We start from the raw sequence: 22,634 nt of genomic DNA, 5'->3' as shown, positions 1-22,634 counted from the left end.
GTCACCAGGTGAACCTTGGGCATGGGCAGAGCTTGGGTGGCCATGTCAGCAGACTGTGGCGTGAGCAGAGCTTGGCTGGGCGTGTCAGCAGACTGGGGCATGAGCAGAGCTTGGCTGGGCGTGTCAACAGACTGGGGCGTGAGCAGAGCTTGGCTGGGCGTGTCAGCAGACTGGGGCGTGAGCAGAGCTTGGCTGGGCGTGTCAGCAGACTGGGGCATGAGCAGAGCTTGGCTGGGCGTGTCAGCAGACTGGGGCGTGAGCAGAACTTGGTCATTAGGCTTAGATATTAGCAGAGCTTGGTCAACTGGATCAGCAGTCTTGAACGTGAGCTCAGGGACGTGAGACTTGACTTGGACCTCAGGTACGTGAGACTTGGCTTCGATGTCAGAGCCTGGAGGCTTGGCTTGGACATCAGAGCCTGGAGGCTTGGCTTGGACGTCAGAGCCTGGAGGCTTGACTTGGACGTCAGAGCCTGGAGGCTTGGCTTGGATGTTTCTGGCAGTGAACCCCAGGAAGGCTGCTGGCCCAGACGGTGTACCTGGTAACGTGCTCAGATCATGTGCCCACCAGCTTGCCCACATCTTTACCAGAATTTTCAATCTCTCCCTGGCCCAAGCAGTCATCCCGGCCTGCCTAAAATCAGCCATAATCATCCCAGTGCCAAAGAAGTCGCCCACCACTAGCCTGAATGATTATCGTCCTGTGGCCCTCACTCCAGTTATCATGAAGTGCTTTGAGAGATTGGTTCTTCAGCACATCAAGGACTACCTCCCCCCAGATTTCGATCCTTTTCAATTTGCTTATCGTGCAAACAGATCCACAGAGGATGCTATCGCCGTAGCTGTCCACTACGTGTTGAGACATCTAGAGCAGCAACAGAGCTACGTCCGGATGCTTTTTGTGGATTACAGTGCGGCTTTTAATACAATAATTCCGGACATTCTCATCACCAAATTGGTCACCCTTGGCCTCCCCCGCCTCACGTGTGCCTGGATAAAGGACTTTCTCACCAACCGGTCCCAGACAGTGAGACTCGGACCCCACCTCTCCTCCACTCGCACGTTGAGCACAGGTTCTCCACAGGGCTGTGTGTTGAGCCCCCTCCTGTACTGTCTCTACACATACGACTGTAGACCAGTCTACAACAATAATCTTATCATCAAGTTTGCTGACGACACCACAGTGGTCAGACTTATCTCAAAAGGAGAGGAGGCAGTCTACAGAGAGGAAGTCGTAAACTTGGCAGCCTGGTGTTCAAAGAACAATCTGACTCTAAACACCAAGAAAACCAAAGAACTTATTGTAGACTTCAGAAAACACAACACTGAGCTGGCCCCCCTCTTCATTAATGGTGAGTGTGTGGAGAAGGTCCACACCGTCCGGTTTCTTGGTGTCCTTATCTCTGCAAACATCTCCTGGACGGACAACATCACAGCGGTTATCAAGAAGGCTCAAACGCGGCTATACTTCCTGAGGGTTCTCAGGAAGTACAATCTGGACTCCAATCTGCTGCTGATCTTCTACCGCTCGTCCGTCGAGAGCCTGCTGACATACTGTATCACGGTGTGGTACGGTAGCTGCACCGCAGTAGACAGGGAGAGGCTTCAGAGAGTAGTAAGAGCTGCACAGAAGATCATTGGCTGCCCTCTCCCCTCCCTGATGGATAATTACACTTCCCGTTGCCTCAGCAGAGGAAAAACCATCATTAAGGACAGTTCTCACCCTGGCTTTGATCTGTTCAATCTGTTGCCCTCAGGGAGACGTTACAGGTGCATCAAAACAAGGACTAGTAGATTTAAGAATAGTTTCTTCCCGAAAGCTATTACCATTATAAACAAATACATGTACTGAGTCCACAGCATATGTATATAGTGTCTCAAAACTGTGCATTTCATAGTACCTCCCCCATCCACCCCAATATCTATCTTGCATATCTTGTATATCTTGTTTATTTATCTTGTTTATTTATCTGTCTATTTATCTGTTTATTCTTTTTGTTTATTGAATGTACATGTTTGCACTTAACAAAAAGGAGTGGCTCTTAATTTCATTGTACATATGTATAGTGACAATAAAAGGCATTCATTCATTTGGACTTCAGAGCCTGGAGGCTTGACTTGGACTTCAGAGCCTGGAAGCTTGACTTGGACCTCAGAGACTGGAGGCTTGACTTGGACCTCAGAGACTGGAGGCTTGACTTGGACCTCAGAGACTGGAGGCTTGACTTGGACCTCAGAGACTGGAGGCTTGACTTGGATCTCAGTGACTGGAGGCTTGGCTTGGACGTCAGAGCCTGGAGGCTTGGCTTGGACTTGGATTTCAGGGACTTGAGACTGGACTTGGACCTCAGGGACTTGAGACTGGAGTTGGACCTCAGGGACTTGAGACTGGACTTGGACCTCAGGAACTTGAGACTTGACTTGGACTTCAGAAGCTTGAGACTTGACTTGGACCTCAGGGACTTGGGACTTGACTTGGACTTGGACCTCAGGGTTGAGCTCTGGTGCTATGACCTCTGACGGGCGCTCCGAGGTCACCCTGTTGATCCCGGGCTGGGTCTCTGCATGGGCTCTCCGGTGGAGTTTCTTATGCTCCCGCCAGCTGCTCTTGAAGCATTCCTGAGAGCAGAAGAAAGCTTCCTGGAGGCCCAGCTTCTTGCAGGTGGGACATTGAAGCTGAGTCTCTCTCCCGCAGCCCTCGGTCATACATCTCGGAGATTTCGCCCCCGCGTTGGCCGGAAACTGAAGTGGATCGCTGGTTACTGCCCTGTCCATCTCCTCATAATAGAGGTTGAATGGTGGGTCCACCTGGGGCTGTCCATTGACTCTCCACCCCAGTAAATCAAGACCACGAAGTTGTCCAGGCTGTGAAAATGCCTCCATAAACAGCTCTGCAAACTGAGTGACATCATGGAGGTCTGGCGACCCAGCACTCACCAGCTGCTCCGCCCAGTCACGGGCCGGACCGCAAAACCTGGACACCAGGAACCCGATCCACTCTCTCTTAGTAGGCTTGGGAAACGCCAAGCTGCAGAAATACACCTGACAGATGAAGAGGAACTCCAGCGGGTAGCTCCCCAATCCCGCTGTCTCTGGTGGCAGTTCAATGGCGTACCTTTGGGGAAACTGCACAGATGAAAAATGCGGCCAGTAATCCGAGTGTTCCCCGATGAGGTATTGTCCTACTACTTCCCTGGTTTCTGTGGCGTGACTTCTCTCTCGTCCTCGTGCTGCATCCATGTTGAGGCGGAAGATTCTGTCACGAATCGTGACGGAGCAGAGATAGGACGGATGAACAGTTGTTTATTTGAAAGAGAGAAAGGCAGACAAATCCAAAACGTGATCCAAAACGTAATCCATAAACATGCAAGAGGTCAGGCGATTGGCAAACAGGCATACACGGGGCAAGGCAGGAATCAAGGTCATGGTCATGGAAAACAGGGACGATAAACAAAACAAGAAATGAACTATGACGAGGGATTGGAAGAGGATAATCCAGCGCGAACTAACTCTAAACATGGACCGTGACTATGACTGCGATACGAACTAAACTAACTCTAAAGTATTAATCTTCCGCGTTGTGTGCTGGGAGGCGCGCGGTATATGTGCGGACATGATCAGCGTCTAAACCGCTAGCAGCTGAGAGCCATTCAGACCCACGTGAAATCCCAGCCAATGACAGAACAGGGAGAAGACATGACAGAAACATAAACAAAACACACGTGTCCAGATGTCATTACAGTCAACAACGGAAAAGCAGGTGCTCGTGCATTCGCACTAGAGCACGCTGCTTCAAGGGGGAATCATGACAGCAATATATGGCTCATCTGATGCTTTCTGTGATATTTAGTGTCAAATATGGAACACATTAGAACATATAAACTTTCAGAACTCCATTTTTTTTTCCTTTAACACATGCTTGGTGATCCATAGCTGCAAGAACTGGCAATTTTCTACATATGTGTGTGTGTGTGCGTATGTGTGTGTGTGTGCGCTTGTGTGTGTGTGTGTATGCGTGCATGCGTGCATGCATACGCGTGCGGGTGTGAGAAAATGTAGTTTCTGTAGGGGAAATTTGGATGCCATTGTTAGCAATCCCATAACTCCGGCATTAGAGCTCTCACAGCATGGGCAAATGGGTGATGATTCGTCGGCATAATTGCAAAGCCAAAGCTAACCCTAAGGCTCGCCCATGGGAACACCACTCCCAGGGTTTGTTCTTCTCAGTGAAGCCCCTGCTGAGAAACCTGAAAGAGCTCTGGTTATAGGAGACTATCTTAAGGCATGTGAAATTAGCTAGGTCTTGATGAGCACCAGCAGCACTAGTTAGGTGTTTACTGGGAGCCAGGGTGCCAGACATAGCAGGTAATCTTAGGGTCTTAGGCAAGCATAGGTTTTCATAGATTTTTTACATGGATCAATCAGAGGTTACTAAGAGTGAAAATTAGTGAAGGTGACGTCCAATGCAGTAGTATGCTCTGGTACTACCCCAATATGGCGTGGCGATGTAGCTTACAGTAAGTTATGGTTGTTGAACTGCTGGATGTCCAGGTGGTGCTCTGAAAACAATGCAAGCTTTATAGATGATTGGAGTAGTTTTGAGGGCAAGGTTGGCCTGTAAGGGTGGGATGGTATCCATCCCACTTAGGAAGGTGTTGCTCTCATTTCTTGAAGCATAGCACTTAGTCTCAGAACAGGCCTAGTTAATTAGTGACCATCCAGAGCCAAGGCCAGGGAGCAGAGAAGCAGGCTAAACTGACCACCTGCTAGTTGCATTGAGTCATCACTTACGTTCCACTATATTGAGAATGTGTCTGTTCCCCAAGCGAAACAAAAATGTAGAAATAATCAGAAAGCATGTTTTAGTAACCTAATTAACATAAAATGAAATGCTGAATGCACAGCCAACACTTTTGATCTGAAGCTAGGACTGTTAAATATTAGATCTCTTACAGCTAAAGCGCTTGTTAATGAAACTATTACTAATCAGGAGTTTAATGTACTGTGTTTAACAGAAATGTGGATTAAACCATGTGAGTATGTAGCAAATGAAGCTAGTCCTCCTGGATACAGTTACATACATTAGTCCCATCTAATTGGCAGAGGAGGAGGGGTCACAGTTATTTAAATGATAATCTAGACGTCACACAAAAACTTAGTCATAAATTCAACATGATTGAAGTTCTTTATACTAACATGATATGTAGCCACAAAAAATAAGTCCACTCATTCGATTTTACTAATTATTATTTATAGAACCCCAGGGCCATATTCTGCATTCCTTTTGTGAATTTGCGAATTTAATCTCTAACATGGTTGTTTCTTTAGACAAAACATTAATTGTTGGAGACTTTAATATTCATTTTGATATCCCAGAAGACCCTCTGAGAACAGTGGTTGTCTGCATTTTAGATTCAGTAGGGGTTAATCATAACGTAATAGCCAATGTACTCATACCGTAATGGTGAGTGGGTTAACTTTCGGATCAAATATAGAACATATAGTAACACTTCCACACTGAAGCTATCTCAGATCATTATCTCATCTCATTTAAAATGTGGCTTAATCATAACATATGCACCTTGCCACGATACAGTATCAAACACGATTAGCTATTAGCTAATTAGCTACTGCACAGTTTTATCAGTAATCTCCCATAGTTATCAACTATGATTGGACCACCGTCTGATCCTACAGAACTAACAGTATTAGTGTTAGTTGGCTAACAGAATCTTGTTAGCCAACATTCAGTTTCTGGATAACAAAGTTTATGAACTTAATACGAGAATCACATTTTTCAGTGAGATATACAGAACTGCTGCTTGCTGGCTTTCTGAGAGATGTGGTTACACACAGCAGTGCCTGACATGTCCATCACACCGGCGGGATTCTCAGTTTTTCGTCAAGCCAGAATATTAAACTCTGATAAGTGCAGAGGTGGAGGTGTTTGCTTTATGATAAACACTCATTGGGGCACGGACATCACAGTCTTATCTATGCACTGCACACCGGAGCTTGAACTGCTTACAATTAAAGTGTGCCCTTTCTACCTTCTACCTAGTCTACTGTCATCTCTGTGAAGTTGGCACCCCATGAAATTAAATAACCAAAACTATGCCATTTGTTTGTCATATGTTTCTGCTGATTTGTGCCACAAAAATTAATATTTATGCCGGTTTGGTGTGTGAGCTATTAAACATTTTTTGTCTGTGTGACATCACTCTCCACCCCATGCTGCTCAAATCACTCCAAATTGGTGCCGTTAATTTGTTCTCGGTTTGTGCCATTAAAACATACACTGTAACTATTTCCCTTCCTTAGATATAACAAGAATGTTTTGGGAGGAGCCAGGAGAATATAAAAGGGTGCAGCCAACATAGAGAGGTGAGCATGTTCTCCTGTCTAGATTCAGCTGATGCGCTTTTCTTTTTTGAATTAAAAGAGCACCTTTGTTCCCCGCTCCTGCCTCCTCCTACAGCATAGAGTACCCACAGTGGTGGAGAATGCAGGCATGAGCACGGACCCAGCACACCCCCCCTCATGGACTCCATGCTACTTCACCTGCTGGAGACGAACATCCAGCAGCAGGCATTGACCCAGGAGTTGGCCCAGAGCCTCTGTGTTGCCACGTATTAGCTGCTGGAGGTGAAGAAACCCCACACCACTGCCACCGTCCCTCTTCCTGACCCCTGCCGAGATGCCCAACACCTGCTCACTATGCTCTGCAGTGTGGAGGATGCCGAGCCCTTTGTACAGACCTTTGAGCGAGTTGTCCTGTGTGAGGGGTGGGAGGAAGATGACTGGGTCAATATACTCCCTCCATTTCTCTCGGAGGAGGCACAATTTGCCTACTATGTACTCCCGCCGACCAAGGCTGCCAACTATGAGATCCACAAAGGCGAAATCCTGATTTTCTGCGGCCTGTCTCCCACCAACACAGTGGCAGAGCTCCACCGATGATCCTACCACTCTGGAGCCACCCCTTGAGCTCAAATGGACACATTGCCCCACACCTCTAACAGGTGGCTTCAACCTGAATGACACACCGCTACCAAGGTCATTGAGTGGGTGGTTATAGACCGGTTCTTAAGAGCTCTGTCGCCCGAAGAACGCAAGGCGATAGGGAAGCAAGGCTCCAACACCCCCAGAGAAATTCCGTCCTGCGGAATCCTGATTACAACCTGACCTTCACGGTCCACACCGATGCCCCCAAGACAGGTCTGGGAGCCGTCCTGTCTCAGACCTTTGATGGAGAAGAGCACCCACTCCTGTATGTCAGCAGAAAGCTAACCCCCTCCGAGAAGAAGTATGCAGCTGTGGAGAGAGAAGCCCTCACCATAAAGTGGGCTGTAGAAGAGCTGTGTTATTACCTGACAGGTCGTCACTTCACGCTAGTGACTAAACACGCTCCTTTGCAGTGGATGGCCAGAGCAAAGGGCACCAATGCCAGGGTAACCAGATAGATTCTCTTGTTGCAGTACTTCTCTTTCCAGGTGCAGCACCAAGCGGGGGTCCACCATGGGAATGCAGATGGCCTCTCCCGAAGGCATGCCTTATGGGCCCAGCTTCCACTGGCAGTAGGCTCAGAGCTGGGGGGGTACTGTGACGACAGGCCTGCAGCCCATACGCACCAAGATCGTCGCGCTCCTGGCTCAACTGCCGCCAGACAGCTCCGCTTCAGCACCCTGTTTGTTGTGGACAGCACAGGAGCGCATGGCTGCAAGGTGGGGCAGCAGAAGCACACACGGCTGGTGGCCAAAGAGTGGAGCTGCTGCTCTTCACCCTCCTGAATGAGCCAGAAGAATATAAAAGGGCACAGCCAACACAGAGGTGAGCATGTTCTCCTGTCTAGATTAAACTGATGTGCTTTTCTTTATCCCCCACAGAATGAGACACTGACAGTGAAGAAGATGACACTTCCTGGCTACGCTGTGCCCTCAGCCGGCACTCAAGACCAACTCTCATGCTCCCTGGGTCCTGCCTCGACGCTGTTCCCCACGCCGGGAAGACTGCGACGGCCTCCTCCTTCACATGGAGTCCCCACTTCCTCACCTTCCCCATTCCCATATGTTTTGAATTAAAAGAGCACTTTTGTTCCCCATTCCTGCCTCCTGTGCATCTGTGTTCAGCCCGCTGCAGCCTAGAGTAGCCACAGGAGTGATTTGAGCAATATGGGGTGGAGAGTGATGTCACACAGACAAAAAAAAATGTTTAATAGCTAAAACACCAAACCAGCACAAATGTTAATTTTTGCAGCACAAATCAGCAGAAACGTAGCAAAAAACAGTGCCATAGTTTTGGTGATTATTTAATTTCATGGTATGCCAACATCACAGAGATTCTACATACTGCATCACATGGACAAAACGAACACATTGGATAAACTGTACAACACCAATGGACTAGAAATTGCATATCCTAAGGCTGATTTCATCGTTGTTGGGGATTTTAATAGGGCGAACATAAGGAAAGTTCTTCCTAAATGCTACCAGCATATTCATTTTCCCACATGATGCAACCAGACCTTAGATCCTTCACCACTAAAGGACAGTTACAAACCTCTCCCCGCCCTAATTTTGGCAAAGGTCACCACATTGGCATATTGCTGTTACCTGCCTACAGACAATGCCTCAAACAGAAAAAAACTGTTCTTAGAGTAGTTCACAGATGAATGCCATCTCCAGACTGCAGAACTGCTATGAATCCTCAGACTGGCAAATGCTTCATGCAGCCTTCAACTCTGGGGATCTGACTGCCTACAATAAGTCCAGGTATGATCTTCAAAAGGCTTTTTCCATTTTCAGGGAAAGAGTGGAGTCAATCTATCATGACTCTGACCACGAACGCACGTGGAGTTTTCTGCACACACTAACAGACTACAAAGGCAGGAACAGCAGAGATGTGCTTACATCTGCCTCCTTACCAGACAAGCTCAACACATTCTATGCTTACTTTGAGGCAGGCAATACATTCCCTGCTGTGAAAATACCTGCTGACCATGACACATGCCCTCTGGCTCTAACCAGATCCAAGGTGTCAAGAGTCAATGCTCGGAAGGCCTCCACGGACGTGTACTGATGGCCTGTGTTGACCAGTTAGCAGATGTTTTCACTGACATCTTTAATCTCTCTTTGAGTCTGACTGTGATCCCTACATGCTTCATGCAGAACACCATCATCCCTCTACCCAAGAAGACTGCTGTCTCTGGCCTGAATGACTACCGCCCTGTAGCACTGACTTCAGTGATCATGAAGTGCTTTGAGCGTCTCATCAAATCCTATATCTGCTCCTCTCTACCAGACACCTTTGACCCATTCCAGTTTGCTTACCACTCGAATAGATCCACTGATGATGCCATTGCAATGGCCATGCACTCTGCCCTGGAACACCTGGAGGAGAGGGACACCTATGTGTGGATGCTGTTTATTGATTATAGTGCCGTGTTCAATACCATCACCCCTACCAAACTAATAGTCAAACTGAGGGATCTGGGCCTTAACAGTCACATGTGTAACTGGATCCTGGACTTCCTGACAGGCAGACCCCAAGTGGTCAGGATTGGCAGCCACACATCCTCCACACGCACACTCAACACTAGTGATGCACAGGGATGGGTGCTCAGCCCTCTCTTGTACTCCCTGTTCACCTCTGACTGCTCTGCTAGGCACAGCTCCAACATTACCTTCAAATTTGCAGATGATAAAACCCTCCTGGGACTCATCACAAACGGTGATGAGACATTCTATAGAGGTCAGAGCACTTTCAACATGGTGAGATGCAAACAATCTCTCACTGAACGTCAGCAAGACCAAGGAGATGACTGTGAATTACAGGAAGTCACAGAGAGTGGGGTCTTGCTCTCATCTACATCAATGGGGTGGAACTGGAGAAAGTTCCTAAAGCCCCTGCTCCTTTTGATTCAAAATGTAAGTGTGTCCCTCTAATCAAGTAAAAAATAAAACTAAATAAATAAAAAAATAATAATAATAGTAATTATTATTATTATTATTATTATTATTATTATTATTATTATTACTAATAATGTTATATTATTATTATTATTATTATTATTATTATTATAACAAATAATGATTCTACCATTGCTACTAACAATAATAATAACTACAAAATAAAATATTATCAACCTTGTAATGAATAGTTCATGAATGCATGATAATGAGGTTTTTGTCGGAAGCATGAGGCAGAGGTGGAGCGGTAGGCTGAGCTTCCTTTAAAGCGCTATGTCGCAGTCTCTTAACCGCGAGTACTTGAATTAGTTCATGAGCTACAGGTAATACGGAAAATTTTAATTTATACTACCATGCTCTTGTAAATGTAGCGAATGCAGCAGCATGGGTGTTTTGCTTAATTAATTATAATAAAAGTGTAACGCAATTGCTGCCACATTTCTAACAATGACATTCAATTAGTTTTTATCCAAAAATAATTCACCAACAGTAACATAGTTTAGCACGTCCTAATGTGCTTATTCATGTATTAGTTACCCGAGAGTATTGGTTATTTATTTCATGACACTTTTTAATGGTTTTATGCTTTATGGTATGTTTTGGGGAAATGCATCTAAGTGAAATGAAATCTAAGTCCAAGTTCTAAGTTCAACTCTCTAACATGTAGGGCATTCATATCTTTAATTTCATGATATCTAGCATTTTCATCCATATAATACAAACAAAGTTTACAACATCAGCAAAATTGACCATGAATTCAACATGATTACCTTCCTGATTTTCATGTTTTGTTTGGTAAAATAAAAGTAAATAATATTTAGTAATGTCATCTCCCAGGACTTCACAGAACTTAAAGTGTTTCATGCATCCTACTCATTTACAAAAAGCAATGTCCAGGAAATGCTCAAGTGCCTAAAAGACAATGTGATTGAGACCGTTTTCCCCTCTCTTTCTCAACTCCTAAAAATATATGCCACATTATCTGTCTTCACGTCTACAGTTGAATGGTCATTTTCAAAGTAAAACTTGTGAAATCCAGACTTCGAAATCTATGTGATGAAGAGAGGCTCTCTGACCTACTGCTACTCTCAGTTGAGCATGTCATTCCAATTAACCATGAGGAAGTCATTAAAATAGTTAAAAACACAACAGACAATGAGTAGTACTGCTTTAAATATAGGCCATTTATTTAATAAATAATTACATGTTTAAATACTGTAAAAATATATTTAGTTATGTACATTAAAGTAATAATTATTTTTATTTATTTATTGTTTTAAGTGCCCTTTTTGGTCCTTTCTATTCAGATTTACCATTTAGTATTTATTATACTTATATTTACTGTTCTGACACTTTTACTTTGTCATTGCAATCATTGCCATTCCATAACCCTCAATTTCTTCTTTTTGAGCCATTCCTTAGTGGATTTGCTAATGTACTTAGGAACATGATCCTGTTGAAAGGTCCACTTTTGGTTCAAGTTCTACTTTTGGACAGATGGCCTCACATTATCTTCAGGCACTCTTTGATATGATGCAGAATTTATAGTTGAATCAATGAAGGCAAGCTCTCCAGTCCTTGAGGCAGTGAAGCAACCCCATTCCTGGACAAACTGGCAGTCATTTGAAATCTGCACCATTTGTAGATTATTTTTACCATTTGTAGATTACCTTTTTCTGAAGGCCTTACAAAAATCTTTAGATCTTGGCATGAAGACACCACATACCTCAATAACAAAGGGAACATCAGACACTATACATGAGAGGGGTATAAATAAGACAGGTTCCACCTGCACTCCCTAAGCAGGTTCTAATCACTGGCACCCAATCTTCAACACCTGATTCTAATTTTATGGATTTGAAGGTGTGATAAATGTAGGGGTGTACTTTCTTTTTCCATGTTACTGATCTGTTTTTTGTTAATTTAAAAATTGTGAAAATTACTACAAAATGTCAATTTTATGTGTCATTTATAGACTGTATCACCCTTATTAATAGGCACTGTTTCAAAGAAGATTATGAAATATTTTTTGAAAATATCCTTATTTTCAGGGGCAAATGTTTGCTTGTCCAAATATGTCAACAATTTCCATGGGGTGTACTTATTTTTTCATATGACAGTAAGTGTTTCTACTGTTAATGTTTACATCTGAGCCTTGAGCCTTGACTCTTGGACTTGATCAGGCAACTGAATGAGTCAACATTCTGCTACATGCTAGATAATGCACAGTTGGGGGAAATAAGTATTGTACGTGTCAACATTTTTTTCAGTAAATATATTTCCAATGAGGCTATTCACATGAAATTTTCACCAGACATCAATATTAACTAAAGAAATGTGGAAATATAAAGAATTCACAACATTAAATCCATAAATAAAGTTATGTGCAATAAAATGGAATGGCACAGGAAAAAAGTATTGAACATGCTAACTGAAATTCAAGTCAAGTGATTGACTGGGCCATTCTAATCCCTTGATTTTTTTTTTCTCTGAAACCAATTGAGAGTTTACTTTGTTATATGCTTTGGATCGTTGTCCTGCTGGAAGGCCCACCCACGTCTCATCTTCATCATACAGGTGGATGGCAACAGATTCTTTTCAAGAATCTCCTGGTAAAGGGCTCCATTCATCATTCCTTCAATTATATGAAGTCTGCCAGTACCATGTGATGAAAAACAGCCCCACACCATGATGCTTCCACCTCCAAACTTCCCAGTTGGTATAGTGTTTTTAGGGTGATGTGCAGTGCCATTTATTCTCCAAACATGGCGTGTAGTATGACAGGCAAAAAGTTAAATTTTGCTCTCATCTCACCGGACTACACTCTCCCAGTATTTTATAGGCTTGTCCAAATGAGTTGTAGCAAACTTTAAACAAGCTTCGACATGCCTTTTCTTTAGTAATGGAGTCTTGCGGGGTGAGCATGAGCAGTGGAGTGTATTACTTATTGTTTTCTCTGTGATGATGGCACCTGCTGCCTCCGTGTTTCTGGAGCTCTTTCTGAGTGGTCCTTGGCTCTTGGGCTACTCTTCTAACTATTCTTCTGCCTCCCTGGATAGAAATCTTGTGAGGAGCTCCAGTGCATTGCTGGTTGATGACGGAGTGATGCTGCTTCTACTTGCGAAAATGGCCCCAATGGCGCTTACTAGAGGATTCAGAAGTTTTGAAATACGTCTGTGTCCGATTCCATCAATACGTTTTGTAACATAAGGTTCCAAAGGTCTTGGGAGAGCTCTTTGCTTTTATCCATCATGAGATGTTTCTTGTGTGACACCTTGGTAAAAAGCCTTTTTATAGACCATCAGTTTACTAACCTAGCTGATATTAATTTGCACAGATGGAGGGTATAATTACTTACAGATTTCAGCTGGTTCCTTGCCTTACCTTGCCCTGGAGAACTGCTTTTTCTTAGCATGTTAAATACTTTTTTCCTGTGTCATTCCACTTTATTACACATGACTTTATTTATGGACTTTAATTTTGTGAATTTTTTATAGTTCTAGATTTCTTGAGTTAATACTGATGTCTGGTGAATTTCATGTGAATAGCCTCATTAGACATATTTACTGAAAAAATGTTGATGGGTCCAATACTTATTTTCCCCACTTTAGTTCAACTTAAAAGAAAAATAATTAGAGAGAAGAAACTATATCCCGCAAACAGTTTGCTGAAGACAAACAGACTAAGGACATGGATTACTGGAACCATGTCCTATGGTCTGATGAGACCAAGATAAACTTATTTGGTTCAGATGGTGTCAAGCGTGTGTGGAGGTAACCAGGTGAGGAGTACAAAGACAAGTGTGTCTTGCCTACGGTCAAGCATGGTGGTGGGAGCGTCACGGTCTGGGGCTGCATGAGTGCTGCTGGCACTGGGGAGCTACAGTTCATTGAGGGAACCATGAATGCCAACATGTACTGTGACATACTGAAGCAGAGCATGATCAGTATGCAGTATTTCAGCGTGATAAAGACCCCAAATACACCACCAATACGATCACAGCCTTGCTAAAGAAGCTGAGGGTGAAGGTGATGGACCGGCTAAGCATGTCTCCAGACCTAAACCCTACTGAGCACCTATGGGGCATCCTCAAACAGAAGATGGAGGAGCACAAGGTCTTTAACATCCACCAGCTCCGGGATGTCATCATGGAGGAGAGGAAGAGGACTCCAGTGGCAACCTGTGAAGCTCTGGTGAACTCCATGCCCAAGAGGGTTAAGGCAGTGCTGGAAAATAATGGTGGCCACACAAAATATTGACACTTTGGGCCCAATTTGGACGTTTTCACTTAGGGGTGTACTCACTTTTGTTGCCAGCAGTTTAGACATTAATGGCTGTGTGTGGAGTTATTTTGAGGGGACAGCAAATTTACACTGTTACACAAGCTGTACACTCACTACTTTACATAGTAGCAAAGTGTCATTTCTTCAGTGTTGTCACATTAAAAGATATAATCAAATATTTACAAAAATGTGAGGGGTGTACTCACTTTTGTGAGATAGTGTATTTCTGTAAAGCTGCTTTTTGGCAATGTTCATTGTTAAAAGCGCTACACAAATTAAAATTGAATTGAATTCAATAATCTGGGCATTAAAGGGTTGTCTATTGTGGCATTTTGCTGGCAGGTTTATTATAAGTCAATTATTATGACTGATCAAATTTATCCTATGAAGAAATATTCTATAAAACAGTGTATAAACCTAGACTAAGGGCCTAGACTAAATGATGGCTCCTAGGCATTTAATGGGTTGAGTGCAATTTTGAATTAATTATTTATTGTGTATCACCTTCACATTAATTTCTCAAACACACACAAGATTCATGCACACAGGAAATTTCCCACACTGTTCACACACACACACACACACACACACACACACACACACACACACAAAATTACCTGCCAGAAGTCAGAAACAGTCGAGGGCAGAGGACCTTGAGTGGCAATGTAAGCTGGATTCCTGGGGTCATGATCCATCTGAGAGACACACACACCATCACACAATTTGTACAATATTGTTTAAATGTGTATTGTAAGAGGAGTGGAGTGTCTACAGTAAGAAATACAGTAGTAGTAGAATTTTGTACTTACAATAGGACTAGCATTGATGTATTCAGAGTTGCCTTGGCTGTTCTCCACTTTCAGGCAAATCCTAGAATGATCATCTGAAACGTGTATACATAAAAATGTAGATTAGATTTTAGTTCAGTTTTGTGGAGGTTTATAAAAGATATTTCCTGAAAATAAAAAATTTGACCAGTTTAAAGTTTAAACTGGTTTTTACTTTAAAGTGTTTGAGATGAACAGAGGGTCTCTGTGTACAGTGCATCCAGAAAGTATTCACAGTGCTTCACTTTTTCCACATTTTGTTATGTTACAGCCTTATTCCAAAATGGATTAAATTCATTATTTTCCTCAAAATGCTACAAACAATACCCCATAATGACAACGAGAAAGAAGTTTGTTTGAAATCTTTGCAAATTTATTAGAAATAAAAAACAAAAAAGCACATGTACATAAGTATTCACAGTCTTTGCTCAATACTTTGTTGAAGCACCTTTGGCACCAATTACAGCCTCAAGTATTTTGAGCATGATGCTACAAGCTTGGCACACCTATTTTTGGGCAGTTTCTCCCATTCTTCGTTGCAGGACCTCTCAAGCTCCATCAGGCTGGATGGGGAGCGTCAATGCACAGCCATTTTCAGATGTCTCCAGAGATGTTCAATCGGGTTCAAGTCTGGGCTCTGGCTGGCTGGGCCACTCAAGGACATTCACAGAGTTGTCCTGTAGCCACTGCTTTGTTAACTTGGCTGTGTGCTTAGGGTCGTTGTCCTGTTGAAAAATTAATCTTTGCCCCAGTCTGAGGTCCAGAGCCCTCTGGAGCAGGTTTTCATCAAGAATGTCTTTGTATATTGCTGCGTTCATCGTTCCCTTAATCCTGACTAGTCTCCCAGTTCCTGCCACTGAAAAACATCCCCACAGCATGATGCTGCCACCACCATGCTTCACTGTAGGGATGGTATTGGCCAGGTGATGAGTGGTGCCTGGTTTCCTCCAAACATGACACTTGCCATTCAGGCTAAAGAGATCAATCTTTCGTTTCTCATGGTCTGAGAGTCCTTCAGGTGCCTTTTGGCAATCTCCAGGCGGGCTGTCATATGCCTTTTACAGAGGAGTGGCTTCCGTCTGGCCACTCTACCATACAGGCGTGATTGGTGGAGTGCTGTAGAGATGGTTGTTCTTCTGGAAGGTTCTCCTCTCTCCACAGAGACACGCTGGAGCTCTGTCAGAGTGACCATCGGGTTTTTGGTCACCACCCTGACTAAGACCCTTCTCCCCCGATCGCTCAGTTTGGCCGGGCGGCCTGCTCTAGGAAGAGTCTTGGTGGTACCAAACTTATTCCATTTACGGATGATGGAGGCCACTGTGCTCATTGGGACCTTCAATGCTGCAGAAATGTTTCTGTACCCTTCCCCAGATCTGTGCCATAATACAATCCTGTCACGGAGGTCTACAGACAATTCCTTGGACTTCATGGCTTGGTTTGTGCTCTGACATGCATTGTTAACTGTGGGACCTTATATAGACCGGTGTGTACCTTTCCAAATCATGTCCAATCAACTGAATTTACCACAGGTGGACTCCAATCAAGTTGTAGAAACATCTCAAGGATGATCAGTGGAAACAGGATGCACCTGAGCTCAATTATGAGTGTCATGGCAAAGGCTGTGAATACGTATATACATGTGCTTTTTTGTTTTTTATTTTTAATAAATTTGCAAAGATTTCAAACAAACTTCTTTCACGTTGTCATTATGGGGTATTGTTTGTAGAATTTTGAGGAAAATTATGAATTTAATCCATTTTGGAATAAGGCTGTAACATAACAAAATGTGGAAAAAGTGAAACGCTGTGAATACTTTCCGGATACACTGTATATAAAGGCACATGCTCACAAGGTATGATAGTAGTGGTGCGGTTCTTCTTGGCATTGGAGTCTCTCTGGCCAACACTGCAGGTGTTCGGTTCTGCCTGATACGCACACAGAGCTTCCCACTCCTTCTCCAACCTGTTCTTATTCTTCAGGTGATCCTCCATATATGCCTATGAAGCAACAGAACAGAAGGAGAAAAGCAGAAGCAGAAAGGCAGACCGAAAAGGAGAGTTATGTGGTGCAGTATTTTGTTTATAGAACAACAGTACATTCTTTTTATATATTTCATCACATAGTCCATCTCTATCTGTTCACCACGCAATTTGATTATTTTCCATATGTTGAATAATTGTGGTAATGTAACTGCAATATGTTTTGTCAATATTGTGCAACTCTACACTAGTCCTTTTCTATGTTTCTGGCAGTGAGGTTGTGGTGGAGCATCAGGAGTCAAATGCAGTCCAGATAGCTCCCCAACTTGAGTTGCGTGATGGGGAAATGTGGCAGTTAGGGGCATGGTCAAGTGTCAGCTGCAGACGGAGAGGAGGCGGATTGAACCGGCACGTAATGTGATGATTCTCACCTGTGTGTGATCACGGCAAATTTACTTATGTGTGGATTGTTTGTCTTTTAGGGAACGTCATGAACTGTAGAAACATTGTCACAAAGCAACTTTACAGAAATCCGGATATAAATGATTATTATTTTTATTTAATAAACCCACACTTCCCACACACAGAAGCCAGGGTTCTACAGTGTCTTACTCTGTTTCTACCTGAATATGCATTTTTCTGTGCATGTTTCCATGCACCCATGTGTGTGCATATACAGCCCTCTCCAAAGGTATTGGAATGGCAAGGCCAATTTTTTTTGTGTGTTTTTGCTATACTAAATTTTTGAGTTCAAAAGATGAATTTGAGACGATAGATCAGAATTTCAGCTTTCATTTCCTTATATTTACATCCAGATGTGTTAAACAACTTAGAACAGGGTACCTTTGGTGGCAGACCACCCAATTTATAGGTGAGAAAAAGAACTGAACAGATAGTCTTAAAGAAAATTAAAGTAAATAACACTTAATATTTTGTTTTATATCCCTTGCTTGCAATAACTGGATCAAGCTGGTGACCCACTGACTGCAACAAACTATTGCATTCTTCTTTTGTGATGCTTTTCCAAATTTGTTCCGCAGCCTCTTTCAGTTGTTGTTTGTTTTTGGGGTTCTCCTTTCAGTCTCCTCTTTGGGAGGTGAAATGCAGCTCAATTGGGTTAAGGTCTGGTGATTGACTTGGCCAGTCTTTTGTCCCACAATGAAGCCCTTGTTTTGTTGGAAGTGTGTTTTGGGTCATTGTTTTACTGCATGATGAAGTTCCTCTTAATTAGATTAGAAGCAGTTTTTTGGTTTTTTTTAAATGGCAGACAGAATGTTTCTGTAAACTCTGCTGCTACCTTTATGAGTTACACCACTAAAGATTAGTGAGCCCATTCCAGAAGCAGCCATGTAAGCCCAAGCCTTTCCATCACTTTGGTAGAGGTTAATCTTGGTTCCAGAACTTTTGTGACTCATCTCTGTATTTCTTTGCAAATTTCAATCTGGTCTTCCAATTCTTCCAATGCAGTTGTTTTCCTTGGCCAACTTGTTTGTTGGTAGTACACTAGTGATTTCTTTCTTTTTCTGGACATTTCAAATTCTTATATTGGCTTGTGCAATGGCTCTGAATAATTTTCCCTCTTCTCTCAGCTTCAAAATGGCTTGCTTTTCTCCCACAGACAGATCTCTGGTCTTCATGTTGATTTTTTTTTTTTAACAACAAATGCAGTCTTCACAGAGCTATTCACTGCATAAGCAACCAATCTAACAGGGCTCACCTGGGCAACAACAAACCACCTGTCAGTCACATGTTCCAATATTTTTGGTCACTTGAAAAATGGGTGTGTTCAAACAAAAGGTGCCAAGTTCTAAGTTTAACACATCTAGATGTAAACATCAGAAAATTAAAATCTAGATTTAAATATCAGAAAATTAAATTCTGATCTATTGTATCATATTCATCCTTTGATCTCAAAACCAAATGTCCAGTGTATAGCAGAAACAATAAAACTGGCCCTACCGTTCCAATTCTTTCAGAGGGAACTGTACATATGTGTGGTTACCAGTATCATATGTCCAGTAGAGATGTCCATGTTTGTGTGGGCAGGCTCTTCACTCCAGGAGGAAGTGCTCGTTCGGGCAGAGGGGCTAAGGATTGGTCCGTCACTCAGCTGAGAAGACACACTGTTGATGCGAGAGGACTGTCGAAGCTCTGCCCTTTCCACTGGGGGCTTCACAGCCATCCGCTGCCTACACAACTCCTGCACACATGGAGGAGTTGAACAGATGTGAAATGAAAGATGAAAATAGCTAAAGAATGCAGGAGATGAAGTTTGTCTAAATCTATCTCTTAAACACACACACACACACACACACACACACACACACACACACACAGAGAGAGAGAAAACCCATCAGCACTCAATAATACAGCTATTTGTCCAATATTTATACAGTGTTCATGTTTTCATTTTGTAATGAATCTACAATCTTGGAAAACAGTCCCAGCCTTGCTCCTTCATATGATTCTGGGTATTTGTCTTATGATTGTTGTTGCTCTTGTGCTTAGTCCCAAATAATCCACCTTAAGGCATTTATTAACAGCACATTTTCTGATGTGGATGACAAAAAATAAAACCTTTTATGGCTGTCTTTTTCTCTTTGAAAGAGAGGGTTGATTTAGCTCTGGTAGCCCATTTATACCAGCCACCCGATCCCATACACAATCATAATATTTTGTACCTGGTAGGTAGCTGTGGCTTCAGTAGTGGGGTCTGTGCTGAGGTTGCTGAGTTTTTCTTTGAGTTTGTGATGCGATCGATGGCGCAGACAGTAGATAATGCTAGAGATCAACAGGACCACGGTGATGCACACGATGGATATTACCGTAAGGATGAGGAACTTCATAGATTCTGAGTGGCTGTACTTAGTAGGAATTTGACTCAATTTAGTCTTCTACAGACACAAAGATAGAAAGATAGAATTGTAGATTCCAACTGAATGAGTATGAGAATATTTATCATGATACAGTATACAGACTACTCTCATTAGCATCAGTTATATACTACAGGGTCAAAAGTATGTGGACCGCTGACCATCCTACCCATATGTGCTTGTTGAATATCCCATTCCAAAGTTGGTCCCCCTTTTCTCGCTATAACACTCACTGATGTCAGACTGAGAAGGCTTGGTGCACAGTCAGCATTCTAATTCATACCAAAGATGTTCAGTGACGTTAAGGCTAAGATGTTCACTGAGGTTAAGACATGGTTTGCGAAATTCGGCAAACCATGTCTTCATGGACCTTGATTTGTACACAGGGCACTGTCATGCTGGAACATATTTGAGCTAGGCCCAAATTCTAGTGAAAGGAAATCTTAAAGCTACAGCACACAAAGACATTGTAGACAACTGTTAGTCTAGACGATTTGTGGCCCACATGCATGTGATGGTCAGGTGACTACAAACCTTTAGCCATACAGTGTAATTTATCTGCAAATAAATAACATTTGCAAAAATGTGTCTTCTTTTAGCAGCAGAGTGTATAAATGACAGAGTGAGAAATTGAGTTTCTTACATCCGTAACTCCTGCCTCCAAAATGGTGACACCAGCCTCCTTCTCTAGTGCAGCCTTCTGACTAACTGATTACAGCCACAGCAGAAGTTTCAGTCATGACATATGTACATTATTTGACAGTGGCAAAAGTGTGTGTGTATGCATGTGTAAAACTCTTACCAGCCACATTGGCAATAGCAGCTGTGGTGATATTCTGATCATTAGTGCGGACCTGGAATGTCACAGCTGGACCAACAACACTGCACACATTCACACACAGAAAATTGGTATAAAATTTTGTAATTGGGTAACTGGTGTTAAGCATGTGGAACTAATAACAAGCTGTTAGTAAGACATTTGATAAATGACACAAGTTTACAGAAGACAGACATAAATACACATAAGAAAAACCTTAGTGCTGAACACAGTGTGTGTTACACGCTGTGTACACAAAAAGAAACTAAACTGTGTGTTAATTCAACACTGGAAGTGTTAATGCATCAATGAGGATTTTGCGGTTTATATACACACACGCACGCACACGCACGCACACGCACGCACACGCACGCACACGCACGCACACGCACGCACACGCACGCACACGCACGCACACGCACGCACACGCACGCATACAGAGGACTCACGAAAGCTCCAGGAAATCAGTCATCTGGATCTTTGCTCTGCGACACAACAGCTCCATCAGGTGCAAACCCTGATCGGTGGGAAGAGAACTGATGGAGAAAGAACACATTGAGAAAAAAGGGAGCGGGGCATCAGTTTGTCTTTTTTGTGTGCGTGTTGATGTACAGTACTGTGCAAAAGTCTTAGGCACCTTTTTTTGTACAAACTTTGTTATAGATTTTTATTTTGACGTCTACATGTTACAGAAAAATGTTTGTATGTCAGTAAAGAAAGCAGGATACCGTATTACTTTAGAGGTCACTTTTGAGACAAAAAAAACATAATGGCGTCTGCTGCGACAGGAAAGTCCCCAGAAGAACTGTGATTGGTTATGCAAGATGCTCAGTAAAACTTACCAGCTCATTTCCTCATAAAACTGCACAAATTGTCCCTTTTTTTTTCACACCAAATACTGACTTTGTGTTATTTATTACTGTTTACTGCTCTTTATAGTATTTTTTCAAATGTAGAAATCCATCCATCCATCTTCTACAGCTTACTCCTTCTTCAGGGTCGCAGGGGAACCTGGAGCCTATCCCAGGGAACATCGGGCACAAGGCGGGGTACACCCTGGACAGGGTGCCAATCCATCGCAGGGCACAATCACATACACACTCACACACCCATTCATACACTATGGACACTTTAGACAAGTCAATCAGCCTACCATGCATGTCTTTGGACTGGGGGGAGGAAACTGGAGTACCCGGAGGAAACCCCTGCAGCACGGGGAGAACATGCAAACTCCGCACGCACGGCCCTGGCAGGAATCGAACCCCGGACCCTAGAGGTGTGAGGCGAACGTGCTAACCACTAAGCCACCATGTGCCCTCAAATGTAGAAATATTTAATTTAATTATTTCTGACAGCATATTAGCTCTACAGCAATGACCTAAGACCTTTGCACAGTTCTGTATGAGTTTGAGACTTACTCCGTATCTGTAATGATGTAGCCATAGACATCACTGTTACTGTTGGTCTGTACATCAAGTTGCAGATCCTGCACTTTCACATTTTGGCGGTGTGGGGTAATATCCATCTCTCGGACAGAAGAGGGTGCTAGAGCAGCAGCCTCCACCCAGCCCTCCACCTCCTCCACTTGTTCCATGGCCTTCTTCTGTACTTTTACATCCAGCTGGGTTGTCCTGCTGTGTACTCTCTCGACAGATATGCCCTGCCCCTTTACAGGTGGGCTCGGCTCCGAGAGGGAGGTCTTATCCAGATACTCTATTAACTTCCCCAATAATTCTACTTCCTGAAAAGACAAAACAGCCAATATAAATAATTAGAGGATACACTCAAATATTACTTACTATCTGTCAGACAGAGTGCACTGAATAGTAGATTTTAATGTCTTCCTTCAGCCTGGAAATCACATATCTCAGACTTAAATGGTGGCAAA

The 22,634-nt window shown here is 43.2% G+C and overlaps 1 protein-coding gene across 1 annotated transcript in view; it reads right to left on the bottom strand.

Annotated features, from left to right (window-relative positions):
- The window catches only part of slco5a1b (solute carrier organic anion transporter family member 5A1b), a 72,257-nt gene that overhangs the window by 20,205 nt on the left and 29,418 nt on the right, over nt 1–22,634 (bottom strand). The window contains exons 9-17 of the mRNA XM_017495387.3: nt 22,165–22,487; nt 21,196–21,282; nt 20,732–20,811; nt 20,573–20,637; nt 19,738–19,950; nt 19,059–19,256; nt 16,927–17,074; nt 15,060–15,133; nt 14,868–14,945 (exon numbers count right to left, since the gene is read on the bottom strand). Of these exons, the coding sequence (XP_017350876.1) occupies nt 14,868–14,945; nt 15,060–15,133; nt 16,927–17,074; nt 19,059–19,256; nt 19,738–19,950; nt 20,573–20,637; nt 20,732–20,811; nt 21,196–21,282; nt 22,165–22,487 (1,266 nt within the window). The remainder of the gene's footprint in view (nt 1–14,867; nt 14,946–15,059; nt 15,134–16,926; nt 17,075–19,058; nt 19,257–19,737; nt 19,951–20,572; nt 20,638–20,731; nt 20,812–21,195; nt 21,283–22,164; nt 22,488–22,634) is intronic.

This window comes from Ictalurus punctatus, chromosome 20 (genome assembly GCF_001660625.3).
Source record: "Ictalurus punctatus breed USDA103 chromosome 20, Coco_2.0, whole genome shotgun sequence".
NCBI lineage: Eukaryota > Metazoa > Chordata > Actinopteri > Siluriformes > Ictaluridae > Ictalurus > Ictalurus punctatus.
The sequence above is the reverse complement of the archived record's forward strand: the minus strand, read 5'-3'. Positions and strand labels throughout refer to the sequence as shown.